This window comes from Pezoporus occidentalis, unplaced genomic scaffold, assembly GCF_034315485.1.
Source record: "Pezoporus occidentalis ecotype Australia unplaced genomic scaffold, CSIRO_AGI_Poc_V1 ctg51, whole genome shotgun sequence".
In the NCBI taxonomy this organism is placed as follows: Eukaryota; Metazoa; Chordata; class Aves; order Psittaciformes; family Psittacidae; genus Pezoporus; species Pezoporus occidentalis.
Genome location: NW_026915847.1, coordinates 3,484,654 through 3,511,706, shown reverse-complemented (window position 1 = coordinate 3,511,706; position 27,053 = coordinate 3,484,654). Strand labels below are relative to the sequence as shown.

The 27,053-nt window shown below is 37.1% G+C and overlaps 1 protein-coding gene across 11 annotated transcripts in view; it reads left to right on the top strand.

The window, feature by feature from the left end:
- Nucleotides 1-27,053, top strand: part of INPP4B (inositol polyphosphate-4-phosphatase type II B) — a 313,515-nt gene that overhangs the window by 237,799 nt on the left and 48,663 nt on the right. For all 11 annotated transcript variants that reach the window (XM_062637265.1, XM_062637263.1, XM_062637270.1 and 8 more), the window contains 4 exons: nt 6,526-6,703; nt 10,951-11,163; nt 16,240-16,384; nt 25,977-26,149. In XM_062637265.1, coding sequence (XP_062493249.1) covers nt 6,526-6,703; nt 10,951-11,163; nt 16,240-16,384; nt 25,977-26,149 — 709 coding nt within the window. The remainder of the gene's footprint in view (nt 1-6,525; nt 6,704-10,950; nt 11,164-16,239; nt 16,385-25,976; nt 26,150-27,053) is intronic.

Sequence of the window (27,053 nt, the reverse complement as noted above, 5' to 3'; positions counted from 1 at the left end):
AAGAGAGCCTCCGTCAGGCTACCAAACTTAATTTTGAGCATTGAAAACAGGGGACTGCCATTTTAGCGAATCACTTACCAGACCTGAAGAAATGGACACTTAGCATATGAATTCCCATGAAGTAGAAAGGAGGAAACCTCCAAAATTCATCTGTCTTTGAGAGCAGCACAGAGCAAACTCAACTAGAAGATCTCATATGAGTCAAAAGACAGGAGCAAGTAAGCTCTGAATATGATCTCACTTATTTGAATATTGAAGAACTGGTCTACTTTAAATATAGACAAGAAGTGGCCATTCTCATTCTTGCCAAGGAGAATTTCTTTCACTGTGGCAATGACAACTTTATTTTGTAGGCACCTGTTTGTTTAACTGCATGAGGATAGTTTGAGGACAAAGAGCATTTTCAGGGGCAGCTTTTACAATTTAAATTTTCTGGTTTACAATGGGAGCAGCTTTTCTGAGGGTCTGGTTGAAGGAAGAAGTGACACCTTGAGATATCAGTCAGAATATAAAATGAACAGAAAAAGAATGCAGATTTAGCAGCCGTTTCCTCTAGGCGAACTGAGCTGAATACAGAGAGACAGATATGGGAAGAGATTATTTCTCAAGCCAATCCTGATAGCTTTCAGGATACTGTTAGCACATGACAGAATGCCTTGCATGCCTTTGACCTTCAGGGTGATTATTAGAATAGGTAATTGAAATATTCAACAGTATCGCCATATCACAAAATATTCCTTGCTCAAATCTATGCTTGTGGAATTAACAAACAAGAGGAACTGTCAGCTGGTAGCAAGGTTATATCCTGCTTTGCAAGAGCATAATTGCATTTGCAATTGCCAAACCAGAACAAGATTGAAACATACGTTTCATGAAAGTTTATCAAACAGAGAAATGTGGGAAATGTGTATCTGAAGGTAGGGCTGGCATATTTTCTATTATGTATAGAAATTTTCTATTACATATGTATTTTGTGCAGGCAAAAGAGAGGGGAAGGTATTATATAATATTATTTATTTAAAAATGCAGTATTTTTGCAGTTCTCTCATTTGTTACCACAGAGAAAATCATATTTAAAAAAAAAAAGATTTCTAAAAATCTGATCTCAAATAATAGGGAGAAGTTGGAAAACAAGACTTAATGGTATGCAGTCTGAAAGCAGGGCCATTATTTTATTACCCATTCACAATCTGTACTGGTTTTGATTTGCAACAAAAACATAGATAAAAGGCTTTGCTACTGCAAATGTCAGGCCTGTCTATAAGACATGGCTCTAATATGTCTGTCCCTTTAGTAGCTAGCGATGCACTTCACAAGACCAGTAAGAGCAAAGGATTTTTTTTTTTATCTTCTTTAGGCATAATCACATTTAAATCCAAATCATTGAAGTTTGATCACAATATGTGAAATCATTGCACAATATGAACTGTATGTGTACAAAACAATACAGATTCGGTTCATTTTTTTTTCATGATGTTGTATTGGTTTATTCTTTTTTTTTTCCTTCCTTATTTCTAGCTAAAAGAGAAAGTCAGTCAGTTGTTCAGATTCAGTCTTCTGTTGGCCTGCTGGTATAGGTTACTTCTCCTTCCTGCAAATGGAAGGCCTTGTAGTCTTCATCATCATCATCACCAGTCTAGATGGCATAGCAAATTATTTTTAGAACTCATTTGTGCAGGAACATAAGGCAGTATACGTTATACTGTATGCAGTAAGTTACACACGTATAACGTCTTGCTACTCAAAATGTGCATAAATCACTTTCAAGGTACTTTCGAGGACTTTTTTTCTAATTTAAAATCTAATTTGATAAACTCTGGTGTAGCCAAAACACGTAGCCTTATGATTACAAGACTTTTAATGCCCTGGTACTCACCATCAACAAAAATGGGTATCCCACAAGCTGCATTAGGTGCTGTAATTCACTACGGTTTTGTAGACTGTTTCTAGCATGTTCTTCAGAAATTACCCTGCTTTAAATTAGCACAGGCGTAAAGCTGGAATAGCACTGAAATGGATTTTCTGTTGATTTTTTTTTCTTTTTCTAAAGCCATAATAATTTAATTTGGGTTTAAACTGCCCAAAAGGACCCTCTTTTCTTTGACTACTCCTAGCTTTTGGTCAAGGTGTGAGATGTGTTTCTTTACAAACATACATGTTACCAAAAATTTTATCAGTTCTGAGGTCTTCCTTCAACCCATTTCCATTCTCTGAGGAACCTGAAATGGTACTGTTCCACAGAAAATCCCAGAGCCGTTGAAATAATAATGAATTGCATTTCATCTAGTTGTAGCCTTTATTCTCAAAGGGAAACCACAGCCTGTCATGCATTGCACTGTTCACAGAGATGTTATTCTTTGCCCACTTTCCACTGTAGTTTGTTTTGTTTTGGTTTTTTTGTTGTGTGTGTATTCCTACGTGTGTGTGAGAAAGAAAGATTAGACTTCATGGAGATGAACATTTTTTTTTTTCATTGGCCATAAATCAGTGTTGTTGGAAGTTTTGCTGGGAAACTAACAAAGATTATACTATTTGTTGAGATATAAAAATCTCATCAGTATTTTCCAGGTGCTAGACACTCAGAACAGAATTGCCTGAAGCATTTCCTTAAGCAGGTATAAAAGAAAAGGGACTGGGGCTGTAAAAAGAAGGGAAGAAGGAGTTGAGGAGCTTTGTATGTGAAGGTTAGAAAGGATCATGTTTTGGAGAGCAAGAAAACTGTTCCTCTTCCATGGATCCATGAAGTCACACCAATGTAAAGATACTCTTAATTTAAAGAACTGTGGAAGGCTTTCCCTGGGCATGCAGTCTGCCTGGGCTTAGTCTTCCTAGGAAGATTCACTATAAGATTCACCTATGCCCCTGTGGCTTCAGTCCTACTTAGGTCTCCAGAGGGCTGATGAAGAGCATCTTGACCTTTCTTTTGACTGAAACTTGTGTCCAACATAACCAGCTGAAGGCAGTGATGTAGTTATTCCAGGGGTCAGTTAGGAATGAAGAGGAAATAGAAGAATAGCAAGAGAAGCTGTGCATATAGCCTTAGCCATTGCTTCAAGATAAGGATTTGTGGAGATTTGGACTTAGTAAGTAAGGATACATTAGAACTAATAATTTTAATTTCCTCAGTATTCAAAGTCAGAATTTCCAAGTTGCAAGGGAAATCTTCAGCACTGGTAACATGAAAATCTCGGCACTGATAACATTGTTTAGTTTTGTTTCCTGAAGCAGCAAATTGTTCTGAGGTTGAGAGGTTTTAATGTTTCAATTTATTTTTGAGCCTCACTTCCCTCTTCAGACAGAATATATGTGATGCATAAATAAGCCACTGAATTGGTATCCTCTGTAATGTATGTAAGCTGGAGGTTATCTGGGCGTACAGGTTCTTGCTGCGTATACTTTAACTGGATTCTTGCTGTTATTGTCTGTGGTTTTGACTGTTGAAAAAAGCAAGGTCAAATGTTCATTATTGAAAGATTTTAACCCAGTCCCAGATGGTGATAATTTAACTCAGTCACACAAATTACTCAGTTAACAGCAGGAGTGGAGTTACTTGGAGTGTCATTAAAAATCAGACATTTATCATATTGCAGTATTTATTCTCAGGCAAAAAACTTTGTTAATTTAAATTGCAGATCTAGTCAATGTAATCTTTATTCAAATTACATGACCGTGTCATTAAACCAATTTTCAAAATGAAATGACCACTGACAGTCATATGTACATAGTTAATGATGGTGCCAATATGTGGAAATGATTAAATATGCTTAGTGAGAGCTTTGAAACTTAACCCAGAAGACATTATTATAGAGTTTTTCAAAAGGTACCTGACTAATAATACATTTTGCATATCAAAGGTAGGTTTTCATAGTGCTGCTGGCATCCCGCACTGGACCTACTCATGCAGCCTTTGGCCCAGTGCAAAACTTTCTTACTTGTAATTCCCTTCATCTAGTTTCTGCGTTGTGACACCTGTGAAAAGTTTCTCTACGTGTTCTTTTGGTAGCTGCTTCTTTTAAGTAATGCTGCTTATATACCACAGCTGTATGTGGCATCAAGCTCAAAAAGTAGTTATTTATAAAGAAACTAATTTCAGTGACTTGGAAGTAGTAATGTCTTTTCATGAATGGCAAGGCCACAGAAAATCTTAGGCTAGTCTTAGATGGAACACTGTTGAGACACAACAATTAGAAATTTCAGATACTCCCAAACGTGTTGTTTCTCGATAATAATTATGCACTTTCTTGGAGGAGAAAAGTTTCCCTCAAATTCTGAAAGAAACTGACTATTTGAAATCATATCATGCTTTCTGGGGGTCAGGAAATGTTAAAATTAGCCAAATAATGAGGCCTGATTGAACACTTCATTTTGAAGAAAAACTCATTCTCTGTTTATTATTTTCTTTATTTAAAAACTATGATTGCCTTTATTAGAATGAGAACTAACTACAGGTTTAGTATCTCTCTTTCCTGTTTCTTTTCTTATACCATTGACTGTGGCTTTTCTGCTCCAATATTTGGTGAAGCTTAGAGCTGTGGGAGATGAGTGAAAATGATCTGGGAATTAAAGGCAGAGGGGAATCCCAGAAAGAAGTGTGTGCATGGTGCACTTGATAACAGTTTTAGCCAGATTCAAACTGCAAAAAGGCTGTTTAATAATGGGAGGGGGAAGCCTGAAGGGAAATTAGAGAAGATTATTCAGTGCTGTGAAGCATCAAGACTTTTAAGACTATGTCTTCACTACAATTCACTACAAAGATTACTCTTTGCCCCTGCCCTGTCTACTGACTCTGACAGCTTGAGAGCTGTGGTAAATTTAGAGAGCTCTAACTTTGGAAGTTCATTTCACTAAGTGTTTGCACCTTGAAGGCAATCCTGTGGCCAATTCCTCATTTCCCAGAGGGACAGGGATTTTTTTTTTTTTCCTTCCAAAATCAGTAGGAGAGATAGTTTGTACTATTCATTTTGTTGACATATTCGGAATTCTGGCCTCTGCACTCAGTGGTACAGCAATTCATGTAGTGGACTGCAAATTGGAGACACATAGTGATTTTGATGTGACTGGTAACATGACTGATCATGGCAAAGCTTCGCTGACTCAGATGCCCTTCATGTAGGCTACCTCCACAACGAATTGTATCTAAAAATAGAGACATCATTGAAAGATGGAGAAGTAGGTTGGGGTATTTTGGAATTTGTGACTGCAACTTAGCAAAGTGTCTAAGCAAGAGGCTTAATTTTAAGACTGCTTGCATCTATCCTTATTTGGCACAAGACTTCAGCCGTTTAAGTTGTAAGGAAGTGGCTTCATTTAGACTACTGAATGTGCATTGCATATGTCCTTTATCAAATTAAATTTAGTTTAGAACTCATTTCTAATGGGGGAGTGAAGAGATCTGGGGAAAGACTGAAATGAAAAACAGCGTATATTGTTCGAAGGATTGCACAAATTTCAGGTCCTAATATGTGAAATTAAGAAGGAAATTAAAATGGTTGGGAGAGGGCAGAAGCGTCTAAGGGATGTCTGGTAAAAGAACCCAAGAGAAAAGAAGGGATAGGCTTACAGAACCAACTGGGGACTAGCACGTATGTTGCTCTGGCATTAGTAATGTTCTAGGTGTTGCTTGATTACAGTTTTTCCTTGTTAACATTATAGGTTAACCTGAAACTGCAGAAGGTTTTGGTTAGTTTCTCCAAAAGGCTGAAGCAGGGCTTTATAAATAGATTAGATACAAGAGTTTTAGGTGGGGAGATGTATACTACATCGAAGAATACAGGTGTGTGCAAGCTCTCTAAAATGGTATTTTGGAATAATGTTATGAAAAGGATATTGCATGATTAGGAAGTGTTGGAGAAAAAAAAACAACCAAGGGGTAGGAATGCAAAAGAATTGCAGTAGTTTGCAAACAGTTAAAAGTAGAAAGTTTGCAGTGTTCATTTGTGTGGTTTTGTAGTAATTAACTCCCATACCCTATTTCTATGTCTTTTCTTGCAAATGAGACACATGCTTTTTATTTGAGATAGCTCTGGTTATTACCAATTCCTGGACATCACTGATGCTAATCAAAACATAGTGTGGGCCACTGATCAATTAAACAGTAATGGCTCATTTTGAAAGACTTAATGTGGTAGGTAATAATGTGATGGGGAGTCAAGTTGGAAAAATGAGGAGCCTTATGACCTTTGTGATTATTCAGTGACTTGGTCAAACATTTCATTTCTCCAGAATTATGTTTTATAAAATAAGTAAATAAAAACCTGTTTTTCTTGTGTTAAGATCCATCACTCACAGGGATGATTAAGTTGAACAGTACTGCTTGGAGCATTTGGTAGTGGGCAGTCTGTTGTCCTCTACTGTTCTAGCAAGGAGTTGGTTTTAGCCTTAAATAAGGAGCATTTCAATGATATCAGTGGAGTTTAGGTCTCTGCCATTGTTTGGAAAACCAGGTAAAATTTTTAGCACATTAAGCATTGCTATTAATAGCAGAAATGACTTTGATGTTTTGTGACTCTTTCTCTGTTATTACAGTACTGGATACCAGTGTATTTACTATTCACCTGAAAACACAGCCAAGGCAAAAGAAGTTCTCAGCAACATCAATCATCTACAACCTCTCATATCAAGCCATGCAGACCTGCTACTTAATTCTGCAAGCCAGCATTCTCCAGACAGCTTGAAGAATTCTTTAAAGATGCTTTCAGAAAAAGTAAGATTCAAATCTTCACTGCAATGGAAAATGGAATAACCAACTCTCTAACTACTGGTGGTTTTTTTCCTGAATAAATTGACTTTCACAGCATCAGCAAATGTTAAATAAGCCCTGCTAAAATAAGCTTCAGAATGTTGCTATTAGAAAAAGAATATTATTTAGCATTTTCTGTATAGAAAATAAATGAAAACTATAAAGGTTGTCTTTATTTGAAAGTATAATTAATTTCATGTGTGTCTGTTATCCTCTAGTGGCCACACACTGGGGTTTATAAAAAAAATAGATTATTTTAAATGATTTTGCAGCGTGATAAATGGTTATTTTAGTTCTCTTTCTTTCATACTTCAAATTTGAGCTTGTGGGAGGTAGCTTAAGCCAGGTTTGAGCTAATGTTTAGAATTATACCATGATCAGAAATGGTGATACAATCTGGAAGGAGAAGTTGGCCCCAGGAGGTCTCAAATTTTAATTCTCTTTCTTGTATTATATTCTGCTGTAGCTGTAGGCTTTTCCTCATGTTAGCTTCTTTAGCTCTAAATTAAGGACGATAATATTTTCCACCTGTCTCACAGAGTGATACTATAGATTAGCTGAAGTCAGAAGTACTTTTAAACATATGTTATCTTACGCTCTGACCAGAGGGGTTGGAAAAAAGTTTCCCATTGCTTCATGGGCCATACCTTCTGTAATGTGATCTCAATATGGCTTAATAACACTATCGATAATCATTTCAATATATCTTCAGCTATTGGAAGTAGCAACCCCTGTGGTCTGTTGAGCACTATTATCCCAGCAGTACATCTTTCAATGGGAGAGTTTCAAATCTGAATATTGAACTCAGTCACATACTGTGAAGGCATTACATTGGAGCCATGGGGGAGATAAACATTGCTCTTGGTTACAGATGTGTAAATCCACAGTAACTCTGAGAATATTGGAGTCACTGAATGTCAAGAACAATGTAGGGAAGTAGAATTCAGCCTGTAGATCAAGGAAGAGTGGGGGGTGGGTGTTGTGGTAGTTATAGCATACCTTTCCATGTCATACAAAGGAGGCCATTCTTAGCTGCATGTAGAAAAAGTGGAGCCACTGTGTTAGTGCTTAGTTCGGAGAAATGTGCAAACAAAAATAAAGCAAATCAAACAAAGTGTTTGTTGTGAAGATCCAAGACCCAGTTGCTAAAGAATTTGTTTGTGGCTATAGCCACTGGCTTTGCCCTTCCCACCTTTGTCTGCCTGGGCTGGAGGACTGAATGACTTCAGAGTGGCTGCAGGCTGCTGTGATACTGACATTGTTTGAGCCATGGCCTATTGGAGAGTCTGGCCACAGAAGAGGGCCAAAAAAGACAATCCATTGAGTTTGGAGAAGTCACAGATATTTTATCCTTTGTCATTTAGCTATATATGTCCGTATCAACTATTCAGGACCAGGCTTAAATTGCTGGTTAGTATTGGAGCACAGGTTCCCAGATGTGGAAGCAGGAGTCTAACCTGACGTAGTCCACCTACAGCCCATAGTTTCTGTCTGTCCTCCACCTTTTGCTTGGAAGAGATGAATCCAGTTTTCTGAACAACTGCTGCATGAATGACAGAATACCTGCTTCCCTGGCTATTCCCAAATTTACTCTGAGGAAAAGACACATAATTGAGAAAAAGGGTGGGACCCTTGCTGAGGAAACTAGTGTAGAGGCACAGCTGCCTGTAAAAAAGAAAGGAGGTATTTCATTTGGAAAAGAAAGACCAAGAAACAGCTTCAGAGAAAGCCAATGCTAAGTTTCAAAACCCCAGACTGAGTGAAACCACACAGTGCTGCAGCTGAGTCCCTCATAGGTAATGCAAAGCATCATCTCAGTATTCTAAAATAGCCGATCTATGTAATCTGGTCCAGTATGGGAGAATTAAGACTAACAAAGGGTCCCTGCTTACATTTAAGATAGTTTGGTATGCTCTTCTGAATAGAATTATGTGAAGCCTACCTATATTCTTATGCATGTGAGGCAATTCTGCTCTCCTACCTTTTGTATACTATTTTATATGTAAAATAGAAATGTTCTCGTACATTTTAACTTGCTAGAAATTTAGGAGTGAAAATGCTATTTGAGGAAATTGTAAAAATGATTTTTCTGGTGATTAAATTCCTCAAATATATTAAAAAGGATAACACTTTAAGATAACGTTAAGCTTGATATAAAGAATAATTCTTTCTAAAAACATTAGGTAGCAGGGAGTATGTCTGAGCTATCAGTAAGGTGAATTACAGCTAAGTATTTATGTTGGAAAGACTGGGTGCATGGCTTGGAAGTGGAAAATCAAATAATTCCACTGCTGCTTCTTAAATTGAGCTTATTTTCTCATGGTTTTACTTCTCTGTGTATAATTTGCAATTTGCTATAGTGTTTTCCTGAGACTAACCTTTTATCAACGTTTTCTGTTAATTGATTAAGAAAGCCTTTAACTGTCGACAAATATGTCAGAATTTGCAGCTTGCAGAAGGCTTGATAAGTTCATTTTCCAGCTATGCCTATCTTTGTTTGCAGAAATATTCTTTGGTTGAGTATCTAAAAGAAATTGCAAAGTTTTCATTTCTTTGTATAGACTTGTTTTGTGATTGCAATACAATTTTATAAATAGTGATGTTCTGCAAATGTAGCAGAAAGAAAATGCAGCTGAAATGTAGATTGTTGTTAAACCAATGGAATCCCAGAACAGAATTTAATTACAGAAGCCTTTTAGTCTCTATATAGAAAAATGGAGGTTTGCTTCCATGCCAGTTTGCTTCTTAAAATGAACTTTCCCTATAAAATATTTACGTTAATTTAAATTGCTTAGACTTTTCAGGTATTTACCTAATATATATTACAGTCATTCCTTACTTCAAATTGTCCAATACATAAAATTTCTGAAATGTAAAGCTCTTTTGAGTCTACCATGCCTGATGCAGAGACATGAAACAATCTCAAGCAGACTTCGAGTGGAAAGGGAGGCGTAAAATCTCAGTAGAGCCATGATGTTGTCATTTCTAAGGACAGACAAGCACAGTAGTTTAGATTCTCCCAATACAATACTGTAGAAGATTCTTGAAGATAAGCTCTGCTGTTACCATGCAACTCTACCAAGTCTCACTTTGCTTCTTCTTTATAGAGGGTTGTTAGGTTTTGCTAGCAGTATTCCCCAGAAACTATGAATTCCCTGAGCATGCACCATTTGGAGGCTGGAAATGTAGAAAACTGAAATTGTCCTATAGTACTGAAAAAGAAAGAAAGTAAAAGAAGCAGAAACTTTTCAAGCGGGTACCTAACCCAGCAGCCAGAGCTTTAAGAAAACCATCAATTATTTAGAGCATTGTGGTCTAAATGTCAGTGAACTTTTGAGGGCGTATAGATGCAGGAAAGTAAGAAAAGTTGAGGCGGATTAGGCATACAGAAGGGCAGCCAGTACTAGCAAAAAAAGCATGCCTGGCAGAATGGTGGCAAAAATGCTTTTACATGGAGAGGGTCTAGAGATGCTAAAAGGCCAAATGGAGAAAGCATTTTCCTTTTCTTGTTGGGGTGGAAAGGAGATAAATACTGCAGAGAGGTTGAAGGTTTTAAAAATACAGTGAACTTTCAGCTGTCACAGTCAACAAGAAGGATTTAGAAAAATTATGCAGTGATTGAATAACATCTTCAGAGAGCCTAGAAAAACTACTTCAAGGTTTCATGTCTTTAAAAATAATTGAACTAAATCTAGAAATCAGGTGTTTTCACCTGCCGCGATAGGTGCGTTGATACCAACAGGTACCAAAATTTCTCTCTGGAAACACTGCTTTTGCAGGTGCTGAGGTCTTAGCAGTGTAGAGTGGTGTGGTTTTATTCAATTTGTTAATTACATTTTATGTGACATTTATTCAGAAATTACTGAGCTGTGGCTGGTTACTCTTGGAACTGATCCTTGTAGAGGTTCATCCTTGCAGGCAAATTCTTGAAGTCGAATAGAATAGGATTGTGTGCAAAGATAATCATCTCTATGACAGATACTGTACTTTTATCTTAATCCTTAGAACAGTGGGATTGTAGAATGTGATGATATCCCTATGCCCCTTGAATCATTCCTCACTGTAGCTGTACTTTGTTTTCTACCTCTCAGGCCTGCCTGAAACCAATATCCACTCTACCTAAGGGTAATTCAGTCCTATAATAGTTACGTTGCAGTGTTGCCTTCCTTGGTCTAACCTCCTCATTCATACTTTTTTTTTTTTTTTTGCAGACAGAGTTATTTGTGCATGCATTTAAGGATCAGCTGGTCAGAAGTGCTCTTTTGGCACTATACACAGCTCGGCCTGGCTGTGTCCTCAAGAAACCAGCTATGCCTAAAAACAGTACCGAAGAGGGGGGTGATTTGCAGCATCAGGATCATCCTTCTCAGATTAAAAGACAGGACTCTATACCCCATCATTCTGAATATGATGAAGAGGAGTGGGTAAGTAGTCATAAACTCTTAGCTGCTATTCAATCCTAAACCCCTCCAAATCAGCATAAACAGATACAAGCTCTAAATGTCCTTGTCACGTACTATTGGGAGGGGGAGGGGAAAGGGGTGCAAAACTGTGAAAAACTATTTTTCAGATACAATACAGATTTAAAAATAACTCGAAAGAATTTTCCCAACTAGAGCGTGCTTCTGTGTTGCTCCTTGGTTGTACATGTAACGGCCAGAATATCTCTTTGCGCAGACAGGGAAATAGTCTTTGGTCCTTCTGAAGTTCTTTTTGCTAGTTAGGCAGATTTAAGGAAACTAAAGTAGCATACATTATTATGAAGGAAAATTATTTTCTTTTTTTTTTTTTCAAAGGCTGAATATAACTAGTTTAAATACACATGAATTAATTCTCAGCAAGAAAAGAGCTGTTTTTCCTTAGACCCTGTTCTTAGGGGTCTTGGGGTCTTAGGATGTCTGAGATTGCATTGAAAATTACACATGGCTTTTAGATTTTAACATTCTTATCATATCTTCCAAAGATTTTTATTATTTATATGGCTGAGATTTTGTAAATTAATTATTTTGGTGGATGTGTTCATAATGGATCTGCTGCTTTGTTACATGTGCCCTGAACTCAAGCTATTTTTATTCAGTTCAGGCTCATGCTTTCAGTTCATTACTGTATTCTCATGAACATAAAGGATGCCAGCATATTAATTGCTATTGTAAATTATTAATAACTTTAATAACTTGCATGAGGTACAGAACTTGCACCTGAACTGTGATTTTTGTCCATACCACAAATAAGGGAAGAAGAATACATTTCTTCTAGAGAAAGACAATTGTCTCTAACCCCATGCATTAAGTAGTCATGAGAGTTAAACAATAAATAACTTATTCTTTTATTTGTCTGCTGGTTTTAGAGCCTTGAATTAACTTTTTCATGTTTTCTCAACAACCCAATGGGCCAGAATGGTGGCTCTTTCCTTGAAATGAAACCCAAAATGTTTGTTTTCAGCTGTTGAAACATTCAGATAAATATCACAATAGATTTGATAAAAGGGAGAAATTTTACATTGGATAAGTAGCATTTTTGTGCAAGCCGTATTTTAGTTTAGTATTGTCATTTAGCTTCTCTGCAGGGACACTAGCTTTACTGTATTTCATTATTGATTTTTGATTTTTTTTCTGCCAGGTGCTTGATTCTCATCTCTTAAAACATATAAGCACATTAGTTCACAGTTTATCTATTTTTTTCTGCTGAATTAGTGAGATTACCTGCTTGATTGAAGCGTATCCTGAAGTATTTTCTGAGTTAAATTGAGTCAGTTATTGTCAAACTTAAGACAGTATAAATACTAGAGAAATTTTGGTTTTTTCTAAATTTGATAGATTAGACTTCCATTATTTTTCAGTTCTTTCTGTCAATCTAGGTAATGAATAATGGTAGTTGTAATGATCGAATTGTTATGAGCATGATGAAAAGAGAAAGAATAAATGCATATGAAGTATGAAAAATGCTTAATCTACTCTGAAAATCAACTATAAAGGGAAAAACTTTGAGATACATTGCCTTGTATGCACGGTACTGTATCCTTCTTTTTTGTTTTGTTTTTTCCCACTCTATTATTAAGCTCTAGACCTGCATTTTACAGTTGGATTTTCAATCTTAGTTTTGCCTGAAATCTAAACCAGTGGCGTCAAGCTAAAAATCTTGACATAAAGATAACCCTGTTCCATCCACTTCCAATGACTTCATTACCTTACAAACTATCACAAAAGTGAATTCAAGGCAGTAGGTGAGGTCTACCCCCTTCCCTCGCATCCAAATTTATCTGTAAGGAGTAACTCCCAATTTCTTAACTGTGCAGGATACTATTTCGCTGAGGGACTAGTGTTTTCCAAAAAGCATCCTTCTGGATAGCAAGACTGTGTTGTACCTCTCTTCTTTGATGCCAAGTGCAAATATTCATCCCATAGTAACTGACAGTGATATGGATTGTGCACTACACATAAGCAATAGTAAAGCATTACTGTTGAAGGAAAAATATTTAACTTGAGAGTTTCAGATTGCCTCTGGGTAGATAGTCTCTTCTCCTCTTGCCAGCTGCTTCTGCTGTCCTAGAATTTCCCTGCAGGAAAGAACAAAGCATGTTATCATGTATAATACAAGAAAAGGTAGGCACATTGCATTTGGAGCTTTCTCTGCTTTACATTTATGACTGACTTCTTAACATAGTTGAAGCTACAAAGAACAGATAAAATGGTGTTTCCAGTAAGTTATGTTCAACTACTGACATGGTACTCAGACACAGGTCTGACATACTGACCTGTGTGCAGTATATTCCGTTCCAAAGTACTGCCGCATCACAGGAGGGGGTTAATCATGCACATTAGTTAAGATATTTGCTTTATACAGGTTCATTTTTAAATGTCTTAAGAAAAGTGATCAGCTTTCTGTGATGACAAGGCCTGGCTTTTCGTGGACATCATTCAGAGTATGCATGTGTGCCTGGCAGTGCCACACCACAGGCAACAAGAGAAGTGCATCTGTGGCCATTTCTAACCAGCAACATCCCCCCCTCCCCCCCCATGTGCTGGGACTCAATAATGGCTTCTAAAATTTGAAAGAAGTAAAAGATGTCAGTGTGTCGTTGCCTTGTCCCAGCAGGGTGAAGCCCTTTACACCTTCCCTGTCACTGGCTTGACTTTTGATCTTGAAACTGTAAGGAGAAGGAGCAAGAAACCTTGTTTCTCTTGTTCTTTCACTCCACAGTAGTAAACTTACCATCCAATTAGATCCGCAACAACTGGTGGACAAACTGGTATCAGGGAAGAAGCATCCTTACTTGAGAATCTAGGGTCATAGTAGTTCAGTGTGTTGAGAAATAAGACTTATTTTCTTCTGATCACTCACATCACACAGAGGGCTTACAAGGATGTTTATTTGAGAGGCTGTGGGTGTCATTTTGTGCTTTAACCTGGCACATGCTGCAGAATGGTGGCCTGTAAGGTAGTTCTTAGGCGGATTGAAAATACACCACTTACAAAGGTGAAAAATGGGTGTAAAATGTGCTTGGCTAAAGGAAACATTATGGGACTAGTATGGGATGACAAAGAACATTAAATGGATGGATTTCTGATCGCAGAGACTAACAGGGTGTCACTTGGTTTTCACTGATTGGAAATTGTGTTTTTAATTGAGAATTGTTCTTACCAAACTACAAAATTTCAGCAGTATTCTTGGCAAAATGTGGCCATCTTTGGTGCAAACAGAATAATGTCATGATGAATGGTAGACACATCTACTTTTTCTGTCTGCCTATAGTGATATCTTCTAATCCCAGGAACCTCCACTGTGGAGAAAAAGGACTGCAGGACAGGCTCTTGCTCCATCTCACATGCCCATATGTAAAACAGTCAGGTATTTAAGGTGCTTTCCAACCCTAACTATTCTGTGATTCTATTTGATAATAAGGGTGAGCTTTCTGTCAACATTTTGCTTCTAAACCTTCAGGGGATGTTTATGTGAATATTTTATAGACATCCTCTCAGTGTTGGCTTAATAGGTGGCTTGAAAAAAGTGTTCTTTCCAAAATGAAACAAGGGCTCATATTCGTGTTACTTATGCAATAACTCCAGATGCTCATTAAGCATCACTCTTTGTGTTGGGATTAAACTCCCCTAGCAGACGGAAGAAAGGGAAATTACGTTGCTGCAGCAACACTGAGCAACTGTGTTTCTGTACAGATTCAGCAAATACAGTACAACAGTCTGCAGGCCCATGTCGTGTCCCTCAGGACACAAGGATGCCTGCTTGTTGTGGGGTGTGGCCTCAGTTGGAGGGAACAGGGAAAGATCAGATTCCTGTGGTCAGGATAATGGCCTAAGAAGTGTGGCGTGTAGTTAAAAAGAAATCTTAGTTTGAATTTTTGCCTTAGTTCTAACTTTGCCTTCACCAAACTTCCAGGCGTTACCATTTTTATGGAACTACGGTATTTCTCAGGTTTAAGTTTTCTTTAACCTTGTCTCTTACTGTCTTTTGCCTCAAGGGCTACATATGCATAATGCTTGTGGCTATTATAAAGTAGAAAGAAAAGCAGTGATATTATCTTCCCATTTTTCAATCTTCAAGCAAACTGATTGCTCTGCATTAGTTTCAGAATGACTTGGTGTTAAAACATGTATATGTTTTTTTTTTTCCTGTGGCTTTATGTTCTGGGTTTAGTCTGACTGCTAGCCTTCTGTACAGCCTCATTTCTGTACAGCTTGGTTGTTCCCTTTTTCTTATTCAGCTCCATATAAGTAGGTACAAGAGCTTCAATTTCTGCAGCATCCAGCACCTGAAGGACCCTTCCTGTATCTGTGTTCCATAACAGCTTTGTCTTTCACTCCATATTATGTCTCTTGTTCTCTGTTGTACAGAATTCATTCTATCATTCTGTTACATCTGTAATTCTCATATTTATTATAAACTCAGTTAAGCATGATGGTTGCAGTTTGTGTGACAGGTGAAGAACAAAATTGAAATTGTGTTACCTAATAAACGTGTCATGAAAGCAAGTTTCTAATTCTAGGCTTTTAATTTTATTTACATTTACTTTAACAGAGTAACTGATGTGATAAAATGGAGGGTATGTTAAATTATCAAAAAGAGGTTGTCATGTACTATGGCAAAAAAATGGCAGTTGCACAGGAGGTTTGATTTGGCAAGGCTTTGTATGTCTGCTGTCTTTATTGTTTCAAATAGACAAACCGTTCAGTTTGTTGTAATTGGGCATGAAACCTAGTACGCACTTTAGCGTAGACTTTGAAGTATGTGTGTTTTACAGTGTCTAAAAACCCCAAACAGTTTCACTTCAGTCATTTATACTGCAAGAAAAAAAAAATACACGAAAAAAGATTAAGTTGGTAGTAGGCTGTAGAATGAGAAAAATAGTAATATGCTGACACCTAATATTCCCAATAATACTTACAGTAATTTGCACATCTCCACTTCAAGGTGTTAGTAAGAAGTTAGTATTGTCTCTTCTTTTAATTCTTCAGTAATGTGCAGTGATAATTATGCTTTTTCAGGACAGGGTATGGGCCAATGTGGGAAAGAGTTTAAACTGTGTTATTGCCATGGTGGACAGATTACTTGAAAAAGACAACGTCAGCAACACTAAAGAGGGTGAAAATGATCCTTCAGCAGCAGATTGCAAGGTGTTTCATACAGGTGGTAAGCAAGCTTTTGTTTTTTTTAATCACTGACTAGAGTAAATAAACATGGAAAAAGTCACAGAAAAGCAATATAGAGAAGGGTGAGTAGTATCTTTCATGAGAGTGCAGATAGCAAGGTTTGCACAGTTCTAGCCTTGAAGGATGGAAGGCTATTTGTCAAATTATAGTTCCCTTGTGTGCTCAGACTTCTTGCTATGCTCTTTTTTTTTTTCTTTTTTTTTTTCTGTGCTACAATGAAAACCTGTTGAAGCAACAGTGTTTTCCTTTGAAGGTTGATGTAGTTTAATTCATTTCAGATTTTACTTGAATATACTGTTTTAAGAAAAAAAAATGGAGTGTGTCTTACTTACAAGAAAGGTGAACGTTCTCTTTGTGTCATTCTCCTGTAAACTGTTACACTTTTCTGAAGTGTTATACTGATTTTTGTTTTCTGACTTGCTAAAATTCATTTTTCCCTGAATACAGGTGTCAGTGTGTGTCAATACTGAGGGCTAAGTAAAGTGATGCCATGAGATGTGAAGAAAACTTTATCCACAACAGGCCGTTGTCACCAAATCTTCTGATATCCTATGGCTACATTCCATATTGCTTTCTCTAAGCATAGATTAAATCTGATTCTGAAATCCAGCAAGACTTTGCGATGTGCAAGTGTGTTGGATAAAATGAAACAGCTCCTCAGTGATACTGGTGGGAGTCCAACTCTTCAGTTAAAAAAAAACAACAACCAACCAAACAAAAAAACTCCGTAGAACAAACAAATGCCACAACTACTTTATTTTATGGAGCTTCAGATTTCCCTCTCCCTCCCCAGTCTGAAAAAAAATAATGACTTAGTATAATTCTTTCTGGATGCTTTTTGCCACTCTTAGCAAAGTGAATGTTTACAGATTTTCCTTCACTCTCTTCAACCCTGAACATGTCCTCTGTTGTTCTGTATAATCCATAAAATGTACATAAGCAGTCCATTGGAGTTACAAAAAACATGTGCTTAGCTTTGATTCAGGCTCACACCCTACACAGGCAAATGAAATATTGGTTACAGCTTTTAGCTCACAAAGCCAAAACCCCTTAAGAGTTACTTCCTTTTAGGTACTATAATAAGCAGTCATCAAATAGAATGAAAAGTACTTCTTGCTAAGGAATAATGGTTTGAAAATTATAGATGTGTTTCATTCAGCTGGGTTGTCTTGTGGAGCTGACAGGCCAAGGGCACAAAAAATATCAAGATGTTACAGCACTGGAATAAATTACTCTTTTTTTTGTTTTCCCCTTCATTTCGGGGGCTTCCCTTTTCTCTTGAATCAGTACAAGTTTTCTTCTGTGAGAGCACAATCAGTGCTTCTGATGAGTTGTGCTGAGTGTTCTGCCACATGGAAACTGCAGATTTGTGGGGCAGATCACTGTTTTCATGTTCTCCTTTATGAGGAAGACGTAATTTCCCAATGATATTTTCATGAGAGCATCTTGCAGTGCCTTTGACAATTTATAGGACTTTCAAGGTCATGGAGAAATGGAGATGTTTTAAAATTCCTTTCTTTTATAGGACTAACTTAAAGGATGGAACTTTCTGAAGAGCCAGCCAAGTTTTTGGCACACACCATCCAAAATTGCTTGCCTGATGATTTTCAAAACCATTGCCTTTGGTGCCAGAATTTTTCATGCTTGACTTCTCTATGAGAGTGGGAGTTTATATGGGCTTTTTTAATCTGCATCCTCTCTCTGAAGTTTGATGTGAAGCCTTAAAGACTCACCGTGAAACACCTACATAGAGGTTGAGATTCTAAGTTTAGGGTTATAAATTCTGCCTTAATTCTTCTCCATTTTACATCCGAAGCCTGGTTTGTATGGGCTCATAACTTTTTCCTAGATATAAAGTCATACCGTGTTTACACCCAGAGATATATTTCTCAAATTACAATTTTATGCTACGTACAATTCACAAACATTACATATACAGAAAGCTTGTTGTATCTTGCAATTATATTATACCATAATTTGAGCATAACGTTTCATCAACAGTGCAAATATATGGGCACAGATAGATCTTTGATTCTGAAACTGCTTCAGTGCTGGAGTTGAGCTGAAGAAACATTGTACTGATGTTTGTAAGAAAAATGGGGAATACCCAGGGTTTGAGCAAAACAATGAAAAGTGCACCATAAATATAGGATGAAATATTTGCTTATATTAGTGAACCTGACTGTTTCAATACTTTATTTTTGTACCATATAACAATGATAAAGATGAAAAAGACTGCATGCGTGTTCATTTTAGATGACAGAAGACATTATGACAGTAACTTGATGCACTAGCATATTCCTGTAACAATAGATGTTTTCATAACATGTATTCAGAGCTTCCTAAGATAGGTTTATATTTGCAGGCTCAGTGTTGACATCATGTGATCTTACTCTCTTTTTTCCACCACCCCCAACCCCAAACATTTATTCTGTGGACTTTTTGTCATCAGAAATATCAGTGGCACTTTTTTCTCATGCTTACCTTTCAATATGAATTATACCTTCCTTAGCCTAACTTTTCATGCAGTCTGACCTTTGAGTGTATTCTTAAGACTGAATTTGAGTTATCAGTTTCCAAGGTAACATGCTGTGGTTTCATCAGTTGCAGGATTATGATTTCTCTGCAGGATAAATCAAGAAGAGTAGATGGATTTTAAAGGAGAGGAAGGATTTTTATTGTTTCAACTCCAGAGTGGTTTGTCTCGGAGAACTACTTGACAACATTAAATCCTTTTTATTTTTGCCTCTTCTTTTTCCATGAGAGTCAGAATGTGAAAGCATGTCCTGCAGCATTAGAGGTGCCAGTGAAACATGGTAGTTTGCTCTTATGCTTACACTGTCCCTAACAGGTCTCCGTGTGTAGCTGTGCTGCTAAAAGAATCTGTTGGTTCCATCTGCTCCTTGTACCACACCATCAGAATTACCACCAAGCCATTCCTCCGCTGGCTCTGTGCAAGTATTCCCTGTTTTTCTACATGCAAAATTCACCACATGATCTCGGGCAATTTAAGCTGGCAGTGTGATTGCACCTGGATTTTGCCTGAAGTGAATTACGGAACCATAAACTATGTTGCTGGGCAGATGAATGGACCAATGGTAACCTTCAGCAGAGGTAGCAAAGAGCACCTGGGAAATGGTGCCATATTTCCTAGCTAGAATGAAGGGAAACATCTGTTCATAGCCACATTGCTGCAGGCATGTGTGGGTTAATTTTTGTTGAATAATCTGATACCTGGTGGGGACTCTAAGTCTAGATTCAACCTTTCTGTCTTTCAGTTCATCCCTCCTAATGCAGTGCTGGTAGAAAAGTGAAATAAAGCTGTGTTCTGGTTTTGTTTGCATCCTCAGAAGAAGAGCTTTTAGTGTAAGTTACCATTTAGTCAGGAAAATGAAGAATTCTCCCTTGGTCTGTATTCGCTTGAGTAGCAGATATTTCTTTTGTGGAGACAAAAGACTTGTGAAAAACTTTCTCTTCTCTTTGCTTTCCCCACATTTTTCTTTCCTGTTCTCTTAGGCTTGCCTTTACTTCAGCTCTATTTCTGCACATTCTTTTCTTTTCCCCCACACTTTTGTATCAGCCTGCTCTTTTTGATAGAGTACTTAACCTGGGCTATATGTAGCCCAGCATATAATTCCAGTGCTTTCTCCAAGTAATTTGGCTAATAAAGGAAGCTTAAAAATGTGTAAAGGGAAAGGAATACTATTTAACTGAATCAACAAACTAATTTTTAAATAGGTGCACAACACTTCTAGAGTGAGTTTTATCCATTACTCCTATGTTTTGAGTATTTTAGATTTCCTTAGCTTAATGTCTGTTATTGTCATTGCTGCTTTTTTCTGTTTTCCTTGTGACTGAAGCTGCGGACACACTTGTATATGTAACATTAGATGGTTTCCATTTTCACTATTAATCCATGTGACAGTATAGAAAGTCTCAGATGATTGCAATGGAATAATAAATACCCAAGATTTCAAGATTGTTCTTCTGGACACCCAAACTGTGCAAAGCAACTGCTATTACATTAACTGCAGAAACACCAGGAAGACTTATGCAGGCTTTTGCAAATTTTTGGTATTCCTTTGAGAAATGCCACAGAATTATGAGCATAAAACCTCATTCTTTCTTCAAAGAGCTTAGCTCTCATACTAAAGTTAAACCGAGCTCCAAGAGCAGAGTGGCAATATGGGGTAGGAAGCTGACCTTTCTATGCTGCCAAGTTTAATACTTGAGCTCTACTAAGTCAGTTTTTAAGCCTCTCAAGAAAGAAAATAAAAAAGTCAGAAGGATGTTCCTGTCCTAGGTGAGTAAATTCGTACTGTGGATTAATAGTACCATGATGTTTACATTGCCTACTTTGAGGGGTTTACTGCTGTTTTGTGTTGGTTGTTTTGTTTTGTTTGCCTTTTTCCATAGGGCAGATTTTGCCTAATGTTCGATCTGTGATGTTAAGACAACTCAATTACATCCTTTGAGCTCTATTATTTCAATCCTATCATGGATTATTTGTATATCCAGGTAGTAAGGGGGGGTAAGTGGTTAGCTACAGTGAAAAGTTGTGGGTAGCTGCTGTTGCATTCATTACCATATGTCTGTACGGCCCTCTGTTATGCTTTCTTTTGCTTTTAATTCTGTATTCAGTTTTTAACTTCATACCATTTATATTTTGAGGTGACTTGAATCCTTCAAAGATTTCCACTGATTTTTAAGTGGTGCAGACAGCAGTGGCAGAATTGGCTTTTTTCTCTGTTGCCAGGGCAGAAGGAGATAGAAGTCAAATTCCAAAGCCTCGGAGCTTTTCCTGTTTTATTACCAGCACATTTTAATAGGCACTTCAATGGGTCTGACTTTGAACAGAGCAGAAGCTTGCTTTTCTGCCAAACTCTATCAAATGTAACATGCAGTTTGACATATTGCAACTTGAATATTAGCACATGGAAATGACTAGCTGGGTGCTAAACAGGTCATTTGCCTGTACAGGCATGCTGATTAAGAGAACATGGGACTGATGGGTGTTTTCTGGCAACAAAAGGGCAAATCCTGTCATAAACTGACCTTCCGCAGCTCTCTGTTAGCAATGAAAGTGGAGTATTACTGGTGCTTTGCTGCACATATTCATATGTTTTAATCATACACTAACTGCATAGTGGTGATACCACTTCTTTTAATTTCATTCTTCCATTTTCCATTTTAATGTGTTTGGCTTTTATGTCCTTAGTTTCCTTTCCAGTGGCTGACTAGAACAATTTTTGAATTGAGTTTCCTTGCTTCATCAATGGGCTTTGACTCATCGTTGGATATTCCAAACAGTACATAGAATCAGCAAGCTTGGAAGAGACCTTTAAGTTCATAAAGTCCAACTGTTACCTCAGGACTACCAAGTCCACCACTAACATGCTGCCTTTGTAATTTTAGCAACCTGACAGTTATCCTGTAGTCTCCTTATTGCTTCTGTTCTTGTTCCCAATGTCTTTTTTGAGATGCTTACTCTTCAGTCTTTTTCAAAAGATTTTCCATGGTATCAAGGACAGAAACCTTGTGATTTGTCACCTGAAGTGTCAATATGTGAGTTCTTGAATGTGTTGAACACAAAAGTGATTCTGAAAAGCTATCATTAGTCTGTGCTGTAGCAGAGGTCCTGAGCCATGGCTGACCCTCTGTACCTTCTTTACAGCAGCAGTTGATTCTGAGCTGACTGCCAGTTTTCTCATGAAGCAGGAGTAGTAGGGCATCTTGCATCTCTCCCCAAATTCAGATGTGTAAGCAGTAGCTTTTACCCAAACAGTATCCTCACATGTCAACGATGTTGTGGCAAGTTAGGTCTAAGCCTGATTTTAGACCAGGGATTTAAAGCTCCCTTTACAAATAATAGCTTTTTATTATTTTTATTCATTTTCCATATTGATGCCTTGCATACAAGACAGTTTTATTTTCTGAATTCTACTGAATCTTCTTGTAAGCTTCAAAATACAGGGTTTTTTTACGTTTCAGTAACTTCAGTTTCACAGTGCTTCTCAGTTTCAAGGAGCAACTTAAAAGCTGTTGTACTCGCTATTAAGCAAGTGCTTCTGATTAATATTTTGAGCTCTGTGCATTATTAATGAATGACCCTGATTTATATTCTTGCTGAAGTATTTGCAACAGGATATTCTGCATAACAAGTGACATATGGTGATTTTTAACAGACCGAAGATTGAGCAGCTGTATAGATTTCTCTTTAGAGTTGTCCTTTCTAAGATCCTGGTCTCAGCATAAGATATATCTCGTATTTTGAACTTAACACACAAAACTTGCTTTAAAATTAATGGATAGACATTGGAATATACTAGTCCGTGCATAAATTTTCTGTTTTCAAGAAACAGTGCAATCCCTCTCTTAGATTTACTAACTAGCTCCACCTTCTGGGGATTGGACATCCTTACTAATTTTGAGCAAGGATTTTCAGTGTGAGGAAGGAGTAGGATGATAGCTATGGATAACTTAATCACAAGAGGCTTTAGTTTTGTCTTCTTTCCTTTTGGCAAGTACAATTCTATTTATATTCTATAATAAAATAATTTCTCTTTCCTCAGTCATTAGGGTAATGTTTCCAACAAATTTTCAGTTTTTATTGTTTTCTACAAAACAAAATATATGTATAAGTAAAGCTCTGCATTCTTTGCGACTTTAAGTACTCAATAGGATTTATTTTTAATATATATAGCATGAATGCCCTTCAATGAAAAAATGGCCTTGAGAATTTCAGATCTTTGGATTCCTTGTTAATGCAACTGTTACTGACAAAAATTACTTAGTAAGTTAGTATTCCAGACACATAATTTCCCCAAAAACAGCCTTGTGAGAAAATGATCTTGAAGGTACTAAAAGGTATGTGCAAAATAATTTGGAAAATAATAATAGAAGGTGGTTATCAGTTGTTTACTGCCAACCTGGAGGGCTATATGAGGTAGAATCCACTTACATTTGTTCTGGGTCTGGTGTTATTCAATATTTTCATTACTGACTTAGCTTATTAAATATGAATGATGCTTATAAAATTTGCAGATGCTTAAGGCTGGGAGAGGCTTTAAGCACCATGGGAGCAGGATTAGAATGGATCTTGATGAAATGGAGCACTGAAATACTAGGATACAGCTCAGTAAGGGCAAGTACAAAGTTATGTTCATAAAGAAGCAGAAATACACTGCGGATTGACTGGTTAAGTTTGGGAGCTCAGTAGAGTCAGATCTAAGTATTATGTGACCAGTATGTGACCCCCTCTTTTATGAACAAGAGTGTCAGTAAAGGTTTTTAGCCCTGCCCACATAATCTGAAATTGTAATAGCAGGTTTACAAAGTGTAGCTAGTTCAAGAAATTCAGCTTTTTCTCTCTTGCCCTGGCTGTCAGTGTACTTGCGAGATCCTTGGCTATGTCTGTATCCATCTCTGCTTTCCCATGAAAATAGAACATGTCTACTTATCAATACCTTGAGATCTGCTTTAAAGTGGCCAGGTATGATCTTTTTCATTATTTGCTCAAGTTGGAAGCAGAAAAGAAATTCTATTTTAGTCACATACAGCCCTGTTGACAGGTTCAGTAGGCGTTGCATCTTTTGATCTTGTTCTGCTGCAGTTGCTTTCCTTGGAATTTATTTATTGATTAATTTAATAAATTGCTATAATTTAAGACTCAAAAGGAGAGTTTAAATTGTCTGGTCTGTCGAGTCTGACTTTCAGTATGTCACACCTTCTTGTTTACCTTATTTCTAAAATTGACTGTGTCTCACAGTAGCCTCTGGCCTTTGGTTGTTCTTTCACTTTTGTTCCCTTGTTAGTACTTGTTATTTTCTCCTCATGGAGAGGGGACATCAAGTTGCTGCTCAGCCTTTTTGATAGGCTTTAAAGAGATTAAACTACTCTAAGTCTTGCAAGCTCTCGGGTTTTTTTCAGCAGTCTCCTTAAAATGTGTACACCAGATCTTGGCACATGGCGTGTTAAGTGCTGTCTTAGTCAGTGGCATGTATAAGATCACCTCTTTTTGCTGGAGCATGAAATAGGGGATGGCTTATGTTCTATTTTGTTCATGATGGCTCTAACTTCATAACTGCGAGTGGTTCTTCAGTCTGTATTACTCACATTTAAATATGTATGACTGTGTTAGAATGCATGTTGCCTGACCACAAAAACATTATTTGCAGAGGAACTCAAGTTGTTCTCTGTGACTGCTCTGTCCTTGTTCCTATTTCCTCATTCCTGCACTTTTTCTTTTCTTTTTTTTTTCAGTTTCTCCTGGCTTTCAAAGTTCTATCCAGTCTTCTTGGCTACAGTTGTATTAATTTAGCTACTTTTCTGGAGCATAGCCAAATTGACTTTGCAACAGGCAGCTATGTCTTCCTGCCTAAAGAACTTCTCCAGAACTAATGAGTATTTCATTGGCCTGACTCAGAATGTTACCTGAAACAATGTACTGTTGTCTTCCATCTAATTACAATTTAAATGGAACAGATTTTAATTATCATTGATTCGTAATTACACTAATCTACAGAAAATATGAGTAAGCGATGGACTGTGTTGTCAGTTACACTCCCTATTTTTATATAGATTCTTTTGCAGTGTTGTTTTCTCTTTTATTTTGAACTGTAACAATGAAACAGATGCAGATTCTGAAGGAGGGTGGTTTTTTTATTGTCATTTGATCAGCTTGGAGAGGTAGGCAAACCTATGTGCAACTACCATGCAGGTATGATTTTATTAAGTCCTGGAAAATTCAGGAACAGCTTGGGAATTAGGCAAGTTAGAGTAAGCTGTTTCGATTTTCCTCCATTCCTAGACATCACTTCATTTCATTTGTAATATATTAAGGAGTCCTGTTTTTCAAGCATTTTCACTGGCTTATGTTTTCTGATATTCCTAGCATGTATTTTAATAGAGCAAAACGTATGACAGAAGTCCTAAATCTCTCCACTCGAAGTACCTAAAAAAAAAAAAAAGAGTTCAGTATATCTAGATATTTAAAGAGAACAATCTAAAGAGAGGCTAAAAAGAAAAAGAATGTGACCTGAAGGTTAATATTTTTTCCAGCCTATATATCAAACAGATAATACCCTTCCAGATACCTGTTTATTCTTGTTTTGCTTTCTGGCACTCACTTTTTCTTAATTATAGTCTCTTCCGTCTGTTTTTTTGGTGGTACTCTGTTTAGATAACAAGCTGTTAGTGCTGGAAACAATAGGAAATCTTCATCTCCACAGTATTCATCTTGTGCTAAATGTGTTTTCATGTGTATCCCTGTGTGCTCTGTTTATGACACTTTAATGCAAGTTTTACAGAGAGGTTAGGTCTGTTAAAAAGTCATTGTTTCAGGCTATAGTTGGATTCAGGCAAAGGATTTAGCCTCGGTCTTGGTGGTATGCTGGATTTCTACCTCCAACACCTCTGGTGTCCTTTGCTGTACTGCAGCAGTTAGGATAGAGTTGCAGAGTTGTTTTAAAATGTAGGACAATCTACGCAGCCACTGCAGCCCTCTTTTCATTCTGAAAAGCATTGTAATTGCAAGTTTTCTGGTTTGGAACAAATATTTTATCTTTTTCTAGGTGACTGGTATGAGCAGCTATATCCCCTGGTGATTACACTGAAGGACTGCATGGGAGAAGTGGTGACCAGGGCAAAGCAATCAATGGCATTTGTTCTGCTCCAGGAACTTGCCTGTGGTTTGCCACAGTGTTTGATGCTGACCCTAAGAAGAGACATTGTCTTTAGTCAAGCAGTAGGTTGTTTTGTGTCACTTATCTCCTACTGTTGCTATAATTAAGCATTTTATTCATGCCAGTGTTTGTGATTTTCTGTTGTTTTTTTTCTTCCTCTTCTCAGTTTAACACAACTTTTTTTCCTATATTTGCCATTACATCCACTTAATTATGTTATAATGTGATAGGGAAAATAATAGTAGATGGAAATCCATAGTAACTGTATCACTGAGTTAAGAAGGTCTGCAATGGACTGGAAAAGGTTACCTAGTCCTCTTTTTTTCACAAAGAAGGATCCATAAGGTTATTTTTAGTTTTCCTAGATTATATGCCAGTATCCTCACCTGTAGGTCAAGTTCTCGTGTCTAGCCAGGAATATTATATAGCCTGGAATATAATACCTAGCTTGCTGCTGTTCAAGTTAGGTATTTTTTTACCTCGGTTACCTTGGAAATGAAGAACAGGTTATCTGTTATCAGATTGTAGCAGTATTTTATGTGTTTGAAGACTATTAGTATGTTTCTTCTCAGACTTGTCTTCTTTTAATAACTGAAGTGCTTTTGATCTTCTGTAGATCTTATTTTCCAGACAGACTTTTCTCTGAATGATTCATCTAATTTCTCCCTTAAGTTATATGTTTTTCCCAACATAATTAAAGAGTTAGAGGGCAACTGCCAAGGAGATTCAGTTGCATTAGGTGTCTAACTGCTTTCAAATCCATCATAATTCACAATCTTACGTGTTTACAGCCTGCCAGTGGACGTTCTGGTCTTGCTTCTGTCAGTGTAAATAGCACATAACCCCACAAATAAATGAAGCTTATCTAATGTAAAATAAGGGAGTATTTCACTGCTTTCTACACCAAAAAATGCCTCAATAATATATTAATATGAAATTATGTATGTAGTCACTGAACAGAAATAT